This window comes from Oncorhynchus tshawytscha, linkage group LG06 (assembly GCF_018296145.1).
Source record: "Oncorhynchus tshawytscha isolate Ot180627B linkage group LG06, Otsh_v2.0, whole genome shotgun sequence".
Taxonomy (NCBI): Eukaryota; Metazoa; Chordata; class Actinopteri; order Salmoniformes; family Salmonidae; genus Oncorhynchus; species Oncorhynchus tshawytscha.
In genome coordinates, this window is record NC_056434.1 from 24,658,328 (window position 1) to 24,679,464 (window position 21,137).

General features: G+C 41.7%; 1 protein-coding gene across 2 annotated transcripts in view; it reads left to right on the plus strand.

Annotated features, from left to right (window-relative positions):
- LOC112252309 (zinc finger protein ZFPM1) overlaps positions 1–21,137 on the plus strand; it is a 103,677-nt gene that overhangs the window by 43,724 nt on the left and 38,816 nt on the right. For both annotated transcript variants that reach the window (XM_024423428.2, XM_024423429.2), the window contains exons 2-3: positions 5,846–5,992; positions 9,555–9,683. In XM_024423428.2, coding sequence (XP_024279196.1) covers positions 5,846–5,992; positions 9,555–9,683 — 276 coding nt within the window. The remainder of the gene's footprint in view (positions 1–5,845; positions 5,993–9,554; positions 9,684–21,137) is intronic.

A 21,137-nucleotide genomic window follows, 5' to 3' on the forward strand; every position in this document is an offset into this window, starting at 1 on the left:
TCGACTCAAAAGAATCTTGCCGAAAATTCTGTGTTAGTGTGTAGTGTAGCTCGATGAAAAAGTCAGAATGCCATTGTGAATGTAATGCTGTATAGTGTGTATCAGTGTCTGTGTTAAGTTCATAGACAGTTTGACTCTATCAGGGCTAAAAACACCATGTTCCAACATGGAAAACAAGAGGAAGATATATTTTTGTCCAGCAGAAATATCCTCTTGAGAGGTGGGGTTATCTGATAGATTGGTGTGAAGAGGTTTTGCTGATCTCCCCTTGCAAGGGTAGTTTTTCTCTCATGGGCCTATGAAGGATACACCTGCACTGGACCATCCATCACTATGGCGATGCTGGGCAGTGGGTAACTATGGTGCTATCGCTATCTACCATCACACCTGCCCTCTCATGGCCCACAGAGCAATTTCCAGGCAGGGGGAAGCTGATCCCCCCCTCCTCCATGTTATTGACTACTTCCTATTTTCCTTCCCTCTTCCCCTTCTCTTTCTGTGGGTTCAGTCTTCCCATCGTGTCCCACCCTGTCATCTCCCCTGGACCATTATCAGGGAGACAGCTCCTACTCATTAAGGAGTTAATTTTCTCTGTCCTATCTCTGATTTGTATAGTGAACCTAAAGCACTGTGAATTCTTTAAATTTCTTCTGTGTTATCAAAAGGGGAATGGGGGATATTTAATCGTTTAAGTAGTCTTCCTGGGGACTCTTTTTTTTTTGCTCTTCCCAGCAATGTAAAGAAATCCTGCTGAAGCCGCCCAGCTCAGTAATTCAGTTTTTAAAGCATGAAAAAAAAACAGACTTGATGAAATTCCACTATCAGCTCCGAACCAATATGCAAAATATCTCGCTGGAAATCAAATAGCTATTATGTTTTCATTTCCACGTCGGCGTATTTGCTTAATGAAGAGGAGACAGATCAGACCAGCAGAGAGAGTCTGCAGGAGCCGATAACCGAGAACGGCTCCCAGCTATCCGCACAGAGTGACGCTCCCAGTCACAGCGTTTTTTTCAGAGCGAGAGGGAAGGGGGGGGTAGAGAGGGAGGAAGGGAGAGGAAGAAAGAGGGAGAGCACGACTATAAAAGGGAGATGGCAGGGTGAAAAGGGGATAAATAGAGGGATGATGATTATAGGACGAAGAGAGGGATGTAGTAAAGGGAAAAGAGAGTGAGGGATAGAGAGAAAGTGGGAGAGAGATTTAGTTTAGGGAGGTGTAAAGGAAAATGGGGGAGTGTTTGTCAAAGCTTCTGTACCTCATTGCTCTGTCCGGGGATTTGACTGTTTGATGTTTGACGTCCTGCTGTCACGTCCACATTCGGGATCAGGCGGGGCCTGTTTGAAGTGCTCCAATGCCCTGTGCATATAAATATCATTACCACACATTATCATCATATTATAATCACACTCATTATCATAAATATTGTAATCGCTCATTCATATGATTTCACTGATGGTGTTGAGACGTTTTATGCAGATATATTTTTCTACTTAGTTGCAGGCTATAACTCTCATATCTGTCTGCATATATTTTACGACTGTCTGGCTGTTTTTAGTCTGGTTGTATTTAACAGTTGTGTGACAGAGTACTGCTCACAGATATGCTACTGATTTATAAAGTGAGGGAATAAAATGAGGCTCGTCACAACATCAGACCAATTCTTACATAAATATATTGTGTTGTGATATGTCTTGCCATCCAGGTCTGGTCATATTGTATATCAGTACACTTTTTATATATTTTCTATAATGGCTATGTGCCCTAATCATGGATACCAGAATATCAGAGGTACACAAGTTGTTTTGAAGTAGGTCATGTGTAATTGTATCTACGACACCACACGTCCTGCGCGTGATGGTCTTGTGGGCGGATATTCTAACAGTTTTCAATGTAATGTTATCTTACTGTTGTCTAGGTTACAACTCGGCCCGATTTGTATATTTAATCCTTGATACCTACATGTACCTCTGATGATCGAATATGCCTTAAAGTGCTTTTGTATAGCCATGTTTTGTATTGTATTCACACCCACTATGCCCACTAGCATATTCAGTGTGCGGGCCTTTCTGTTCTTTTCATATTTACTTTATTAGTCTAGCAGCTATGTCTTCTATGACATGAGATTCAGCCACTAAAATGTGGATGACTTATTTTCTGTTCCACAACCCCAACATTCTACATAAAATGTGTGTTTATGAAAGAAAGGTAGGTAGTGTACCAACCATACTTATTTCCCATGTATGCCCATGTACAAGCATTGTAGAGTGTGTGACTGCCCACTGGCTGTTGAGGGAGCCAAGGAGTGGTATGATCATTCTGAACCCAGTTAGAGTGGTGTGCCGGCCCCTATCCATTGCTCTAACTCTCTACACCTGTCTGTCTGCAGCCAGACCACAGTGAGTCCCTGCCACTCATCAGCTGGCAGGGCAGTGAGAGTCCTCAGGCTTATCGGCTATGTCAGGGACTGTGGTGACATCAGTCACGTGGCACCTCTGGCACCCGTCACTTCACTGCACCCTGGTCTGTCATCTGTCGGTCAGTAGAGTACTTAACCATCATTGCAGGATATTTGGAGATCTGCAGAGGAATCAATAACGTCACCAGGATTTCACAGGTGTTGAAAAATTTATATGTTTTGCTAGATTTTTGAACATTTTCGGAGAAATCAATGAAGTCATCATTGCCTCGGATCATAGACCATTTTTTGTTGTTGATGCTAGACATCAAATTAGAGAAATCAATCTGATCGCATGGACTGAATTCTTTGCACAGTATAACAAAAGCTGAATTCTGATCATTGAAATGGGCTTTGAACCCTCTAGGGGTTCAAGCTGGGAAGACATAGAACAGAAGTTCACATAATGTTTGGTTCGTTATTCCCTTTAATCTGATCAATAAGAGGCTCCTCTTCAGCATGTGAGTCAGTCAGGTAGCCCAGTTCCCTCCTCAAGAGTACATACCAAAGGGGCCTCTCTTACTCTAAATATCCTCCTTTAAGGTTTTCTTCTTTCTCACAAATCTCTGATTGTCTGATACAAGTAGCGCTTCTCTTCTAGTTTTACTGTTTTGTAAGATGGTTATTAATGTAAGAGCTGGCGAGGGGTGGCGGCTGTTTAATCAGGCTTGTTGAGCATGCAGGTTTGATGTGTTGTCTCTGTGTTTAATCACCGCTGCTGAGCACACTGGTTTGATGTGGACGGCGAGTTAATAAAGCAGTATCTCCTCTGCCTTCATCAGCTCAACACTTTGTTCTGTGCTGCCTTAGAGTGGCAGATAGAGTTAGAGGCTGCTCTGAGTTCTTTCCCCTTCTCGCTCTCTTTTTCACTCATGTCCTTAAGATTACCAACTTCTGTGTCACAGATGCATGCAGGCTAGTATTTGTGTGTGTCTCTGTGAGAAAGAACACATGACTGGCTTGAGACTTATTTCAGAATCTGGCTTATGGCATCAGTGCAGGTCATACTACCTGTCTCTCACATGCAGGTATTCAGTGGTTCAATACTTTTTGGATTGATATTCCGGACACTTGCTCCTCAAATCATACTAAGCTACAACTCTGTGAACAACTCTGTGTGATACATTCCTGGGTTGTTTTTCAGTTAGGTAATGTACCTAATTAGATTGTTTAGCAAAGTCATTTATTTATCCCATTCTTTGATTTGTTCAGTCAAATTCTGATATCCATTTATTTAATGAGTTTTAAAGTTATAATTAGTGGTTATAACTTTGAAAAGTGCAAATAAAGTTGGATGGTACAATGCTTATCAAGTAGCCTGTACTATCCTTTCTTCCAACTATCCTGAAGAGAGAAAAATATAGTATTTCTTAGTAGATAAAAGAGGCCAAAGTTAAAACTTTTTCCACACCATTTGATGTCTGAAAGCAGTGATGCGGCGATTGATTCATTAAACCAGAACAGTAATGAGGAAAGAAATCATAATTCAAACTTACATTTTAAACACGAAATATAATTGGAATTTTATACAGAGAAGTCTCTTTGTACAATTATGATTAAAGGAAAATTAATTGTATGAAAATGTTCTCACAGATACTGAAAATTATATCAACCAAAGCTCGAGCCACATAATTCAAAAAATATTGTGTTCGGGATCCATCTTTTTTCCTTTCCTCTATTTATTTTGTTAATGTTCAAATCTAACTGTGTTAATTTTATCTGAAATTACAGTGAACCATTACAGTGAAATTAGCCTAAAGATGTTTAATTTACAAAGACAGAAACACTTTTGTCAGGCAGCAATTGTTTCCAAGCATTATCTCCGCCTCGTTTTAATTGCTTGGAAGTGAAATTAACAGAATTAGAAAAATAGCTTTTTCCTTTTTCTACAAGACTCTTTATTCACGGATATTGTTGTGTGCTTTGTATAGATTATAGGGCTCTTTGTTCTATGAGTGTAAATATATACGCCCCCGGTCACGGCTTTAGCTTGGAACAATCCCACTTCGCTCATCACAACCTCATGGAAATTAATTTACAAACTATGGGGTAAAATCCCATTTTAATATGCAGCATTAATTTGACTAAAATGTACTTGTTTAAAATGATGCGTTGTGCCCCAATACTTAATTGTAATGCCTTGTGTATGCATTTGTTTGGTTTTTTCTCCCATGGTAATCAGTAGAATGTTAACCATTTACACTGACTTGACAGTTCCTAATCCTCTTTATGGAATAGGTCCGTGGATTAATTTATAATCTGTCAGTGTTCTCATGGGAATAGGCTGTGAAGTTATGTCTACAGAGAGTTGTGTCATCCAATGTGATTTGAAATACTGGTGGGCTTTTTTTATATTAGAGGGGTCTCATGTAGAACCTTTTCTGTGTGTTTCTCAAACACTGAGGAGAGAGCTGCACCCATTAGAAATAAGAATGAGAACGTCTTTCTATGTATATTCCCGACCCGTACCAATAGAACGAGACAATGAAGAGCAGCAAAGTGATGAAGGGGACAGGGTCTGAGGTTTTGTGTTTTCATCCTTTGTTTTATTTAGTCTGAATGACAATTAATATAATGCATATGAATTCATTTTAATTATTTAAAAACATAATATTCAAAATCTCTATTATCATAGCGTTAATTTAGGCTATCCTCACCGGTCTAAAATAGCCCAGCAGTGTAATCGTGAGTAGTCAGCAGGGATTATAGAAATGCAATGTCAGGTGTGATGTGAGTTAATCATTTTATGACAGTATTAAAACCCCTTTAATGTACCAAATATAAAATGTATTATCAGTGTTGTGTTCAGGGAATGGCAACATTTTCCCCACACATTCAATCTATTGCGCAGAATTTGATATCCTTAATTTTCTGGGGCCACACCTAATTCTACGAGACCAATTTTACAAGGGACATGAAATGTAAAATGAAATAACTTCAGAGCTTTCTGTTCAGTAATCTCTACTGGATAGTGACAGCACAATATTCTATTGTCATTTTATTCAATTCAAATTGATAAATCTATCGTCATGAATTTCGGGCTCCTGAGTGGCACAGCGGTCTAAGGCACTGCATCTCAGTGCAAGAGGCGTCACTACAGTCCCTGGTTTGAATCCAGGCTGTATCACATCCGGCCGTGATTGGGAGTCCCATAGGGTAGCGCACAATTGGCCCAGCATTGGCTGGGGTAGGCCATCATTGTAAATAAGAATTTGTTCTTAACTGACTAGCGTAGTTAAATAAAGGTTAAATTAAAAATTAAAAAATGAATTAGGGTATGGATTTCTTCACCTGATGTTATTATGCTGTGGGTTAGTGGTTGATGCCTTCACATAAATGAGTAAAAATGTTCAATTTAATTAAATGCTCCCTCTTGTTTCTTCTGGAAGGTTCTACTGGGGACCTGGAAGGTGACGAGGACAACACACCTGATGACGTCAGCCTATCAGGCGATGAGTGTGGAGCCTCGGACCCAGAGGACTCAGCAGAATGTGACAGCTCCAGTCCACCACCATATACCCCCCTGTACATTGAAGGTGAGCTCTCCCACCTCTGTTCACCCCCCTGTTCAATGAAGGTGAGCTCTCCCATCTATGTTTACCCCCCTGTACAATGAATATGCGCTCTCTCAGCCTGGGGTAGCACTGAGAAACATACAGTTGTTCTCTTGAAAATCTTTACTCATTTATGTGAAGGCATCAACCACTAACCCACAGCCCAATAACATCAGGTGAAGGAATCCATACCCTAATTCATTTGAATTTTTTACATTTATTTACCTTTATTTAGCTAGGCTAGTCAGTTAAGAACACATTCTTATTTACAATGATGGCCTAACCATGCAACAGAACTCAGGGACTGCCTGGTGTCGTCTTAGCTCATATCTCTGAGCTGGTAAGCTCAGATGCTGTGAACGTCATGGCTCTGTGCCAGTGTTCCCAAACATATGCCCCTCAAATTCTAGTGCCAGTGCCAGCTCCCTGGTTCCCCTCTTAAATACCGCTTTCCATTCTCCTCCAGGGCATCAACACTTTTTGGAAAGTGTCCTGTTTCATTCTGTGAAGCTTTCTGTGGTGAGCTCGTCATGTCAGTTGGTTAATACAACAGTTAGACTTCTGTTATGGCACCATGATCTTGGAGATTGATAGCATCGTCTCAGTCTCGTTGTCAGTCATTTTGTACTAGTAATTCATTTTATACTTGTCTTTCTTCACTACTGTAGGTAAGACTAAGGCCTAATTGTTATGTTGACTCAAGGATTATTTCATATTTGGATTGATGATTTCAATGATTCACCCTATTTATAATTTCTTGATTAGTTGTACGTTAAAATATACATTCTGTGGTTCCTGGGTTATAAGTTATAAACGCTCTCAAATCAACTGCCAGTCCTATGTAACCACTAAACTCATAAATTCATCATATCTCAATATCTCACTACTTGTTAATTGTTAACTTAAACTGTACAGAATAGGTACACACCATAAATGAATGTTTAAAAATATAATTTCACATGACCATATGTCGAAAGCATCGACCAAGGTTTCCTTTTGACCAGATCTTGGCATCACTGCTTGGCCCCACATCTTTTCCTCAGATTTTCCACTTATCCTGTGATAGTGGAGTTTGGAGAAATATTATTTTGAGTTATTCAATATTTCTGTATTTCTTATTTCAATCATAAAAATTCCTGCTCTTGTGAAATTTGGGGCTGGAGTGATAAGCGTCTGTTCGTTGGCTTGGTTTGATAAACCCATGTACATTCTGTCAGGTGTTAATCAAGACTACATTGGAGATTACCCATTTTGTGTGTGTGTGTGTGTGTGTGTGTGTGTGTGTGTGTGTGTGTGTGTGTGTGTGTGTGTGTGTGTGTGTGTGTGTGTCGCCTTCAGCTTGTATACTTCAGGTGAGGATGAGAGAATTAAATGTGATTGTGTGTGTGGGCTAAGAATAAAATGTTGATTACATTTCAGAGGCAAATAGTGTGTAATTTTGTGTGTTTTCTGTTTTTCTCTCGTCTTTGTCTTCTTCCCCGCAACTGAATGGAGAAAAGCGACACGTCACCTTGTTGATTTAACTCTCTCTCCCTGGGGTTCCTCAGTTGCCCAGTGCTGCCATTATCATCTCTCTGTAAATCAACCGTGTTTGACGAACCTGCTCTTTCAACCTGGGATCAATACCAGGTCTTTATCAGGCCAGCACTGGCTAATAAAGGCAAGGTCCCTTATCTACCATCTGGGAGAGAGAAACAGAGGCGATAACCACCTGATAACTTTGAGAGAAAAACACATTCTACCAGTAACAGGACCCGTTCTGTGTTCATCTTCTAGCCAGAAAACAAATATATTAATTCACACAGTAAAATGAACACACACACACACACACACACCACTCATCTGCTCAATCCATCTCTCTCTGTCATGGTGTGACTTTGCTTCCTTTCAATGTTCCTTTAATCTCTGCGTCTGATGTGGTCTATGGTCTACAGGTGAATGCAGAAACTAACTGAAACAAGAACCCTTGTCTGAGACATTAGGCTTATCAAAATATAGTAGTCAAAAACTGGTGAGTGAGAGGCCAACACTACTGCTCCAAATATCTGTCTCTTTTCTTAGGGCCTTTGCGCTCAAGTAGCATCCCTGTTTTTGTCTCTAAGGGAACTGGTGGAGTTCAGAGCAGACAACAACGCAGTAGGGAGGGAGATGCAGAATGAATAAGAAGTTGGGGAGGACAAAGAGGAGTCTGTGTGTAGAAGTTCAGGTTGTTGGGTGACTTTGCCCTGCAGGTGTGACGGGAAGTTCTGCTTATCAGATTGATGGAGGCTGTCTCGGTTGGGTGGGGGTAGAGGAGAGGAGATGGGGTGGGGGGCAGAGAAGGGAGGGGGGTAGTGGTAGAGAGTGAGGGAGAGAGGGGGCGGCAGAAAAGTCTCTGTTGACTCCTCCTCGACTCAGATGATATGGGAGATAATATTAAACGCAATAACTGTGGTTCCAGCTCCTCTCCCCCAGCTGAGCGCTGCAGGATAAAATCAATGTGCCATTCAATGTGATTTATAGCTGAAAATAACGGGACTGTTTAGGCAGGGTGGGAGGATTGGTAGTGTGTGTGTGTGTGTGGGGGAGGGGGGTCTGATATGCTGGGAAAGGCTGAGTGTGTGTGAATATATGGGGTGGAATGGAGAGGTGGACGTGGTGGGTGTTGATGGTTGATTTATTTGACGATGCAGATCTAATCTCCAACTGTTACATTAATAACAGCATCTCGGCGTCACGTGGGCTGACGTTTATGGCTGGTATCGATCGAGAGCTATCGCTGTTTATCTGAGCGGGAATGCAATGGTAAACATACCCTTTGTGCACACGACTGAGGTGTTATCGGGGTGGGGTGATGGGGAGGGGGCAGGGGCGGGAGGGAGAGTCCCTCTGATTAAGCTGTTGGCTAATAATCAACCCATTTGGCCAGGTAGGAACACTCTGGAAGTAAAGTGTATGATACCAAAGTCAAAGAGGAGGTTGAGTTCTCCCCATACAGTGATCACTTCGATCAGAGGGAGCGATTCAGTAGTCACCTTCATCAAAGACAGACAGGGATATTGATGGCAGTGATTAGAGTGTATATTGTGTCTGTCTGTGTCTTTGTTGAAGGTGATTTGCCTTTATGAGACAGAGAGAAACAGAGAAAGAGAGGGAGAGATCACTAGACATGGTGTCTAATGAGGTTTTCTCTCTGTGGTCCATCTCCATACTGAGGTGTTGTGTTACACAGCTATGGAAGCTTTATTCTGAGGGCTTTGATCAACAGACAGGAACCGCTACTGACGAGGAAAGTCTGTATGGGGTAGATGCAATGTACACACGCACACACTCACTTGTTTTGAAGTGACATTTCATACACACACACACACACACACACACACACACACACACACACAGATGAAATCAATGAAGAGGAAAATGTATAAATACTGTAGCCTCTGGATGGACATCTAGCCTCTTATGAATTGTCTTTATTTTTATAATGTCTCTAGTATGATATTATACACCAACCCTGTTGTTTGTGTGGATGTCTCATTATTCTAATGACTTCTTCTTTAAACAGAGCCAAGGACACATGACTGCCTTGGTGCACCTGATGATGAGGATGAGGAACAGAAAGGTCCAACTCACACTGAAGAAGAGGGGGAGGAGATGGAAGAGGAGGAAGACGGGCTACATTGGAGAGGTCCAGGTGAGTCAGTTTGTCTGTCTGTCTGACTGGTCTGAGACTGAATCCATGTCTAGTTTTGCTCACTATTTTGTCTTGTTTGTTGTTTAGAGCATGTGTTATGTGTTTTTGTGTCATAATATCGTCTTAACTAAGGGTTAGAGGTGTAACGGTTCACCAACCCGTGGTTCGGTACCTGGCTGTTTTGGGGTTACGGTTGTGTTGGGTTTCTATACAGTGGGAAAATGAAATGCCAGCAGTTACTGTAGTTCATTTTCATTTATAGAGAAAAATATTGGTATTCCTGATTCCATATATGATCATGAGTCATAATGCCTGATGAAAGGCCTTAAATGAAAACACACGATTACTCATCAACAACAACAATAGAATAAAGTGCAATATGCGTGTGAAATCAATATGTAAACATGGCTCAGACATTGTATAGGCCTATGCTACGTTTTCTTACAAAGAGAAAAATATGAGCACTTGTGACTCATAAAGGGGGCGTGTCTGTAGCATGGTACTTGTCATTTCCCACTCCAGGGTAATGTGATGGGCTGTCACTGTGAAGTAGCTCTGTAGCCCTGGAGGTTCATCCATCTGTAGTAAGCACAACACAGGGTGCGGTGCGTTAGCCAATTCTTTGAAAACTTCAGCTTTGCTTATATAGAGCGGGTACTCGCTGTTTGCTGAAATGGGTGTAAGGGGGAAGTTTGTAATGTGGGTCGAGCACTTTCATGAGGTGCTGAAACTCCCTATTCTTCTCAACCACCGAGAATGGGTGCATATCCATGGCTATGAACATACCTATCGCTCTAGTCATTTCTCTGGCCCAGTCAGCTGCGAAGGGCTGCTTGAATGCAGAGGGGAGACGAAGTCGTGTTGTTTCTTTGAGTTTCTGTCTTGCTCCGCAGGTAGGAATACTGGGGTGATGTCGGCGTAAATTCGTCAGCATGTTTGAGGTGTTGGCAGCTGTATAGGCTATTCTCGTTGAGCAGTGGTGACATACTCTCTGTCCATCCCCTTTGTAATCTACTGGGAAGACAAAATGTTCCCAAACGGAAGATTTAAATGATGATGGAGAATCTTCCTCCAGGTTTATCGACCCCACCACTCTCCATCGTACAGAGCTGGTTCCCGGCTGCGCCTTACAAAAGGACAGTTTGAAATGCGGCAATTAAGATGAGAATTTTGATTACAGCGTGTGCATAGGCTCTAGTTGTTTTAATGGAAGAGCCTGAAAAAAATGTCTGCTCAGATTTACTCAAGAGGCATGCAGCGCATCCGAAGGCATAGCCTATATGCCTAGTGCTTTTTATTTGTTTATTTTTGATGTATTCATTCGGGTTCACAGTGCAGACAAAACGCGAGGTCCCCGTACCGAACGGTTCAGTACGAATGCGTGTACCGTTGCACCCCCCAACACTTTACTGTTTTGTAAAGTAAGTGTGAGTGTGTTTAAGCTGCTGTGTTATTGTGTAGATGGTGTGTTGTGTCCAGGCTGTTGTTTGGGAGAAGCAGCCATTAACGTGACAATGGGATTTTATTCAACTTGTAACAAAAACATGTCTTAGAGCACAAACATGGACCAGAGAAGATAACAAGCAATTGCCATAATTTTATTTTTTTCCTCTCTCTTATCATAGCTGTTTTGTTATTTATTTTTCTTCTCTTGTGTTGTCTACAATGGGTTCAATAATGTAAGGATCCACAGGATCTATCTTTCATATTTCTTTTCAAGCTGTGCATGTGTGCTTGTGTGTGCCCATCAGTGTGCGTGTGCCCGTGTTTCAATTCTTCTAGTTGAGGATGTTTTCATTATCGTCATGTCCCAGCCTGTCCCTTTAACAGTAATTGAAGCGATATTAATTGCTGTGTGGTTGCTGGTTGATGGCAGCACAGTGATGTTAGTGTGATAGGCTTTTTCCTCACAAACTAACTGCCGGGAGAGCGAGAGAGGGGGAGCGAGTGAGAGATAGCCCTTCTATCAGTACTGAAGCAGGCGCTGTCTTTATCAGGAGCACGATTGGCAAAAGGGAAACTTTGACCGGTCTGAATTTTTCTCTTATCGTTAAGAACCCCCCCCAACCTCTCTCTTCCATCCACCCCCACCACTGGTCTCTCCATCACCACTAACAACCCCCCAACACAGACATGCACTCATTCCCTCTTGTTTTTTTCTCTCCCTCTCTTTTTTTCTGAATGTTAGGAGTGGAGTCATGGTGAACGTGGTCTTGTTCATACATTCGTTTAGGCTCTATCAGCTATTTCCCACAAGCCTCTGGGAGAGGAACATTTTCTTGTATGGAAAAGGCTTTTATCTCCGTCTTCTTTATGAGTCTTAGCATTCCGCTCATTCCTTACTGTTACTTAGTTTAGCCCTGTTTTTGGTTCAGACTGATATCTGTTTTTGTCCCCTGGCTGTCCATCTGTCTGTCTATCTGTCTGTCCATCTGGGTACAGGGGTTTCAGGTGGTTTAGACTAGAGAGCAGGGTCTGGTCAGGTCCTCACCACAGACATCCCAAGCTTCATCACACCCATCTCCCTCTCCTTCTTACTCGCTCTTTCTTCCTCCCTCTCTGCATCTCTCTCTCTCTCTTGCTCCCCCAAGCTGTCCAACTTAACAATTTTCCTCCTCACAAATGCAGACTGTCATGCTCATGTCTGCCAGAGATTGGTGCTTGCCCTCAATTGATCTGCTTTCTAGATGTTTATGTCATGGCAGCCACGCCTCATGTGGGAAATTTGATATATTCTGTCTTCAGACCCTCTCATCTCATCTCTCTCCCTCTCTGTCATAATGAGTCAGTGATGAACACAATCATTCATATTTTTCATACATTTACAGTGTAGAAATATTTTCCATGTAATTTCCAATCCTGGCCAAAATTAGAATGTGAATTAGAATTAGTGTGAATTAGAATTAGAGTGTGAATTAGAATGTATCTGTTTACACATGATTATTTCAGCAATTCTTTATAGAAATTGTATTTCTATTTTCTTAAACCTATTTAGCTGCTTTATATTATATTGCATTGTGTCTGTGTCATTTCTACTGCCCGGACACTACATTTCAGACTAACAGAAGAAAGATTCATTGTATTGGCTGAAAATAAGACAGACCAGAAAAGGAAAAGATTGTAATTCTTCTCATGCCTATGTTTGTCGACCACATTCGTTTCCTGTTATTTGAAAATAGAATTAGACAATTCCCACCAGAATTCAATCAGTATCCAACTTTTTTTCTGGAGCCAGTATATGTTTGGGGACATTGCCCTGTGTAGGGTGCCGTCTTTCGGATGGGACATTGCCCTGTGTAGGGTGCCGTCTTTCGGATGGGACATTGCCCTGTGTAGGGTGCCGTCTTTCGGATGGGACATTGCCCTGTGTAGGGTGCCGTCTTTCGGAAGGGACATTGCCCTGTGTAGGGTGCCGTCTTTCGGATGGGACATTGCCCTGTGTAGGGTGCCGTCTTTCGGATGGGACATTGCCCTGTGTAGGGTGCCGTCTTTCGGATGGGACATTGCCCTGTGTAGGGTGCCGTCTTTCGGATGGGACATTGCCCTGTGTAGGGTGCCGTCTTTCGGATGGGACATTGCCCTGTGTAGGGTGCCGTCTTTCGGATGGGACGTTGAACGGGTTTCCTGACTCTGTGGTCATTAAAGATCCCATGGCACTTATCTTAAGAGTAGGGGTGTTAACCCCGGTGTCCTGGCTAAATTCTCAGCCTGGCCCCATTCCATCATGGCCACCTAATATTCCCCAGCTTCCAATTGGCTCATTGATCCCCTCACCTCTCCCCTGTAACTATTCCCCAGGTCATTGCTGTAAATGAGAATGTGTTCTCAGTCAGCTTACCTGGTAAAATATAGTGTGATTAGTGTGTTATTTATCCTGGTATGACCATACGATAAGTGGTTATCGTATGGTTGTAATCTACACTTTCACCCAACGGATTGATATGAGTATAGACAATAGTTATCAAGAAGTGTTTTGAATTTCTTATTTACGTTCACTGTCATCTATCAAAACATTGCCTTTGTGGCATTTATTTATAGTGAAAATCATGAAAATCAAAAAGATGCTTTGATTATAAGCTATATTTAAAAAAAAAAAGGTGCTTTCTAGAACCTTGGGGTTCTTCGGCTGTCCTCATAGAAGAAACATTTGAAGAACTTGGTTGCAGTTAGTACCATTTTGGGTTCCAAGGGGTTCTACATGGAACCCAAAAGGGTTCTTTCTGGAACCAAAAAGGGTTATTCTATGAGGACAGAACCCTTTTGGAACTGAGTGTAGCTCAAATATCTCTTTAATGAATGATCTTCTTGCTATATTTTGCAGACCATTGTCTTCATTCTGAAAGGAATCGTGAAGATGAGGTGTGCGTGTGTGTGTGTGGCATGTGTGGTGCTATTTCTGTGTAATGGAGTTGGTGTGTGCAATATAGGGAGTTTGATGAGGGTGTGGTGGTGCAGAATAAAAGACAGTGGCTGGGACCCAGTGTCAGGCAGGAAAAGTGTGATACGGTAAAGCTGCTTTTTCATCTAGAATATGTCCCGCTGCATGATATGCAAAATAAATTATGAAGATAAAAATATATATATTTTCAATGACCTTGCTGGCTGGAGGGTTTGATATTTTCCTCTCTGCTTCAAATTCTTGATATGCAAATCGCCGTCACAGTAATCCCTTGTGGCTCCCGGACCATCACTCCTGTCTATCCTCTACATACAGAACAGAACAGACCGAGTGTCACTGAGCTGCAGAATCAGACCCGGAGAAACTAGCAGACTGGCAAAAGCATTCCTGCCATTCTAGCATTTTACACTATCCTTATCCTCCAGAGTTATTCAAATGACCACCAATAAAACATTAGGATTGTTAATAATTATCAGACAGGGTGGATTTTTTTTGGTATAATTTTTTATTATAGGGGAACATGGAGAGGCATAGCATATGCATATCATCAATGGCATAAAAATGATGATAATTTATTTGAGGGAGCAGGTGGTGGAGGTGGGGCTCTGATAGGAAGGTGTGTATAGTAGGTTAGGTTCTCTGTCAGCAGAGGGGCTGAATCTGCATGTCCCTCTATAGGAGATCTCTGCAGAGGGAATTAGACAGAAGAGGGATGAGGGATGAGCTGAACTGACGTGGAAAAGGCAGAGGTTGAACTCAGATGGCTCCTGAGAGGTATACCAAAACCAAAGTATTGAATATAGTTGACTCATTTTAATCGTTACTTCATTAAAAATTATGACAAATATTATTATGAAGTCTGTTTTTTAATCTGGATGTGAATATGTGAATCATAAAGCAAATTCATGTACCTAACAGGAAGGTTTGTAACATGCCTTATGTTTTGGAGGTAAGAGTTTTGGAGACAATATTTTCCTGTGACAGAGAGCTTTTTCCATCACCATTCAGAATATTAAAGTCAGTAACGTTATTTGGAAAATTTGCATTGCATGACTTTTTTTTCTGTGGAAAGATATTCATCAAAGTGGATCTTATTCAAATGAGTTTTGTGTAACAGGTTGCAGTAAATAACAGTTTTACTGTTGCTTGCAGAAGGCAGTGAAGGTATCAAGTGTAGTGATAAGACATTTGCATATTGTTTTTCAAAAGAATAAAACTAATAGCACTTAACCTTATGGTCTGTGTAACGGTCGTCGTATGAAGGAGAAGAGGAGGACCAATGCGCAGCGTGGTAAGTGTCCATATTGATAATTTATTATCACGAGAACACTAAACAAAATAACAAAAGCGAATGAACGAAACAAAACAGTCCTGTCTGGTGTAGACACAAAACAGAAAACAATCACCCATGAAACACAATAGAAAACAGGCTACCTAAATATGGTTCTCAATCAGGGACAACGATTGACAGCTGCCTCTGATTGAGAACCATACCAGGCCAAACACAGAAATAGCAAATCATAGAAAAGCTAACATAGACAACACACCCAACTCATGCCCTGACCATACTAAAACAAAGACATAACAAAAGAACTAAGGTCAGAACGTGACAGTCTGCTTCATGGACATCAACAAAAATACCAATCACAATATCGATTATTTTTTAGGACAATAAATACTTTGTGTCTTTGATCTAGAGGCTGATTCTCAGAACAAGAACACATGTTTGTTTCGGGACCAATCAAAGTGATTATTTCATGGAAGAAGAGTACTGATTGTGGTGCTACAGTTTGAATTTCTGCACATTTCTGCAAAGGTGTGGGTGTATATGAAGAGTTTATTTCCAAAACTGTATATTCACCAATTTTTTACATTTGTGTTTTTTCATCAGAAATGATTGTTTATGGGTACCTTCGTGTGTGTGTGAAATATTACTGTTCTCAGATTGTTACTTCTTGTACAACGGGTGGGTCTAATCCTGGACAATTAAAACTGCATTCCAGCCGGTGTCTATTCCACAAGTTACCACCAGCAAAAGCTATGACGTTGAAATGCCTATTTACTCTGTTCCAACTCACTGCATAATCCACTGTCTCCTCAGCCCAGCCAGACAATTTATAAACTAGATTTCCACTACAAAAAGCATTTCCTACATTATCTACATTATCTCCCATTTCTTTTAAACTAGCAATTGTTTTTCAATAGCGGAGAATTATATAAACCTTGCGGTCTTTCACTCTGACATTTACAACATTGTTTCAGTATTGAAATTAAATCTCCAGCTGCCTCATAATAATGAATGTGTGGGGTCAGCAGTCGGGATGAGACAGACAGGCAGGCAGCTTTTTTCAGCCAGTCGAAATCATAAATCAGCATCATTTTTAAGGATATGTACAAAGAAATGTCAATAAAAAACAGTTAAAATTAAACGAAAGGCATCTAGTTTGCAGTCTTTCCAGCTTCAGTTTGAAGTGATTGTGGTAGCTGTGTTGTTGGCTAGCTCCTCTGAACAACAGTGTCCTGACTAGAGAGCACATATGCCAGGCGAAATGAGTGTATCCAAATAAATGTCACTAGAAAACAGCTTAAACAAAAGCAGCTACTTGCTGTTATTCTGGCTGCACTGTTTGACGTGACTGTAAGTTAGCCGTAGTTGGCTAGCTAGCAAGCAAAGGATAAGAACATTACCAGCCAGTATTGCAATGGAATATTTAAAACGAACGAATAGATACAAAATGTTTTTTTTTTGTCAATCATTATTTGAATATGTTTAACCCATTGTATAAAAGTGATAATGCCCTCGAAGCTGGTGTTTGGAGGATATATTGGCACGGTTTGCTGGCCCTCGACTTCACCTCAGGCCTATCAACACCCGTGCCAATATATCCTCCAAACACCGGCTTCTTGGGCATTCTGACTTAAATACATTTTAGATGTGTATGAAATATATATATATATTTTTTTTTGCAAAACTTTATATATCCATTGTTTAGCTGGAATGGAATGTTCGTATCCTGTACATTTTAACTTGGTGTGTGGCTATGATATTTACTTTTTGAAGAAAGAAAATAGGCTTTTTTATTTTCCCTCTGATCTGGTTGGCAGCGACTGTGGTTGTGTACAGACAGCCTGTTATCTGAGGGGGAGCAGAGGTGCCCAGCATTAGACGGTTAACTCCCGTCTCTACTGCTTGTCTGTACTGGATCTCCAGGGGTAGGGCTTTGGACTAGGCTTGAGGGGATGGGGTGAGGGAGTGTGTTTCACCCTATGGGGTAAGTTCAGGAATGTAGATATGAGGAGAATATTGATCTCTTGATATGTTCTCAAGCATCCACAGTAGAATGATGTACAGAAAGCTAATCACTCCTTGTATTTTGGTTATTGTTTCTTGTAACATTTCTATTGTAGTAGATGATTTTCTCACTCATTATCACTGGCTCACATTCTCATAGGATTGTGTCCCCTTTCTCTATGCCAATTGGACCTGTTGATGCTGTAGAAGTGTACAGTAACTGTGTTGGTTGCCTGGCCTCCTGTAGGCCTGTGTACATATTATAGAGGTTCCACACCTGCTCTGTCTCTACTGTAACCTTGGTTGGTGCGGTGGACCGTGGGACTGCTGTGGTTGAAAAGAAACTGCAACGGCAACCCAATGTGTGTCACATAAACCATTCTAGGCTGCTTGTGTTTGTGTGAGGCTGACTGTCACTCTGCCATCAAAGGCAAATGAGCTCCCTCTTTAATCTGTTCCTGTGAATAAATATGGTAGCCATTACATGTCTCACTGTGGTATAATGAGCTCACTATTTAATGATGGACCTGCTTTAGTTTATTTATCTATAATGAAGGAGCTAGCTAATCCTCAACTCCCCCCTCTATCTATGTTCCCTCTTCTCTCTCTCTCTCTCTCTCTCTCTCTGCCTTGTCTCTGTGTCACTCTGTTCCCCTCGTGATGATTGATAGGCGAGGGGTATAATCTAAAGGAACATTTCTCACTGCTGTCCCGGCCCTATCAGCCCAGCTGCTCCCATCGCCGATGTGTTAGCGCCTGCTGCCCGAGACAGTGCCATGGTGATTACGACCCTATCAGACGCCTGGCTTCTCTGCAGTGCTAGCCCACATCCTGTCCTTCGTACCACGCGTTTCAGTTTGTTCTTTCCCCCTCCTGTCCTCTATCTCTCCCCTGCCAGACTCACACCAGCTTCCCACTCCAGCTCACTGCTCCATTATGTAGTGTAGGTTTTTAGATCTGATGTATGTGGTGACCCTGTCACATGTACTGTGGTGAGCTTGGAGAGGGTGACTGACTGGCCATCTTGGATTGTGGTGTAGCTATTTCTCATCTCAGTATGTTCTGATATGGATTGTTGGCTTGGTGTGCCCAAATGGAAGTATCTCTGGAATGACTGAATGTCCATACAGAACCTCCTCCACTGTGAGTCGATGAATTAGCACCAGGATATGGGCATTTCTGACACTTTTTTCATGTTCTCCTCTCACAAAAGCTCAATTTCCTCATACAGTAGGTTTCTCTTACATGGCTGTTAATACTGTAGGAGCAAAGTAGCCATTTTAGGAAGTGGAACAGGAGAGGACTCAATTGTCTCTCCTCCGTTACTGGTACATCCTTTTGCTTACCCATGATTACTGTATATTACAGGAAGCCACTATTATGTTTAAACATTGTTGGCTGTTTTTAGACAGACACAAACCTGCACTATCATTATATAGCACATTAGGCCTTCTAACTTTAGCTAGTGAATCTGAACATGGCCCTGACTGTAAAGCTTCATTCTCTAATATCAACTTTTCAGGTTTCTTTCCAAGTCTACATCCTGACACAGCTATGATTGAAATGTCCTTCATGAAGCCAGAAGGAGTTGTTGAAGTAGAGTTAATGATTGAATTAATTATCGAAGTCACATACCGTACAATTAATTTTGTGGCTTTGCCCGAGTCTTTTTTTCCTCCATCTATGCGGAGAGAATGTCGAGAAACATTTTCTAATTAATTTATGTGTGATTATCAGGAGAGTTTCTTGAAGGTCTCCACTTTCAATTTATGAAAGGGTAGCAGTGGAGTTAGGGGAGGCTGGAAGAGATGGAGGCAAACACACACACACACGCACACTCACTCCATTGCACACACATTCTCTCTTTCTCTCTCTCTCTTTAAAGGGGAGTTTTGGTACAGCTCAGGGGTAGCAGTGGAGTCTTGATCAGATCTAACCCTTCTCCCCTGTCTGTGACCCTCCAGTCATACTGCTGCCCTCGGCCCTAACAATGTTGCTCTGTTTCACAGCTCTCTCTGTTGGTACAGTACAGCCTCCTGGAGACAGAGAGGCATGGGTACACTTAGAAATAAAGGGTTTTAAAATACTTATTTGCCTGTCCCCATAGGAGAACCCTTTTTGGTTCCAGGGGGAACCATTTTTGGTTCCAGGTAGAACCCTTTTGGCTTCCAAGTAGAACCCTCTGTGGAAAGGGTGGACCTGGAACCAAAAAGGGTTCTGCAAAGGGTTATCCTATGGGGACAGCTGAATGACCATTTGTTTGGATCTAGATAGCACCTTTTTTTCTAAGAGTAGAACATTTAACCGAGCCACTATTTATGATGACATGGTATTCTTTACATTACCTTGGGCTCCCTGCTGGCTGTGTTTTTAGAGTGATAAAGTAGCCTATACTTAAAGCATAAGCGCTGCATAAGAGAACGCTACAGTACTAGTCGTGTATCTCTATCACAGGCTCTTATCACAAATAAACGTATTCAACCACTGGGCTTCTGAACTCAAAATGAAGTTTTGCATGTGAATGTCAGCATTCTTCACATTTCTGTCTGTATTCTCAGGGGTACATTTTGTCAACACTGCCTTGCCAACTTTGGGCTTACACATATTTTTCCCCATTTTGTTTTAAATTACTTGATCTTATTTTACATATTTGGATTTTGCATGTTCGGCATCTGCTCTTTCCTAGTGTATGTATTTTGCAGATAAAAGTTCAGCAGTGCAGTTAAGAGAAATTAGTTGGGTAAACAGTTGTAAATGTCAATGATAAAGTTCTGTTGAAGCTCATCTGATTAGCTTGGCGTCGCAGGTGTCTTATCTTTGCTGTGCAACAGAGTGTAAAATGGAAATTATTGCGTCCTGAGCATGAGAAATTTGTATTTTTTAAACTGAACAGTTGCTGGACCCAAGGGACTGTGTTCGACCATAACGTTTCTATATCCTGACTGGAGTAGTGGGTTTGCTTTCTTTCTCTCTATCTCTCTCTCACTCTCTCACAGACACTCATATTGTGACTGTTAGCTCTGATGGTCTCTCCAAGCCTGCACCGTAGGGCTGCTGTGTACCGGTAGCGGCCCATCTCTTTTCCTCAGTTGTGAGGTGCAGAGCAGAGAGGGGGAGCCTCCATGCTGAGTGAGTAGGGGAGAAAGCTCAGGGATTTGTCATTCAGCAGAGGTTAAACCCCAGCTATTAGTGTGGGGTCGGAGTGCGGCCCTGATAAAGACTTCCTGTTGTACTGTGTCAAAAAATCAATGGCTTCGCAGCGATGTGCTAATTTGATATCAACAATAGCCTTTAAAAAAATCAATTAGCCCTGATAGAGGAGACGATGATGTTGGGGAATAGGGGAGATCCTGCTACAGAGGGTTGTGTAACTATTTTTTACGTATTGAGATCCAATCAGATGACTGAGTCCTTTTGAGCATGCTCGACTCCCATAGGATGGTGCCGATGATCATGCGTGTTGTTTTGCAAACGTGACGACCAGCACAACGCTAGGTTAGGTTGGCCTGTTGTAACGTTGATGTAAGGTTGGTGATGTCATTAATTGCCCAATACCTCAAAGTTCTTATCTACCTGAACAATTTCATAGACAATGAACTACTACACAAAGACAGGTGTGTCCAGTATGTTGAGAATGAATAGATAAGTGTAAGCTATGTATTTGACCAAGAAGTGCTACTGTATCTCTTTCTCATAACATTGTTTGGGTTATCAAGGCTGAGCTCCAGTGCCCCTACAGGACTGTACTGTAAACTACAGTTGT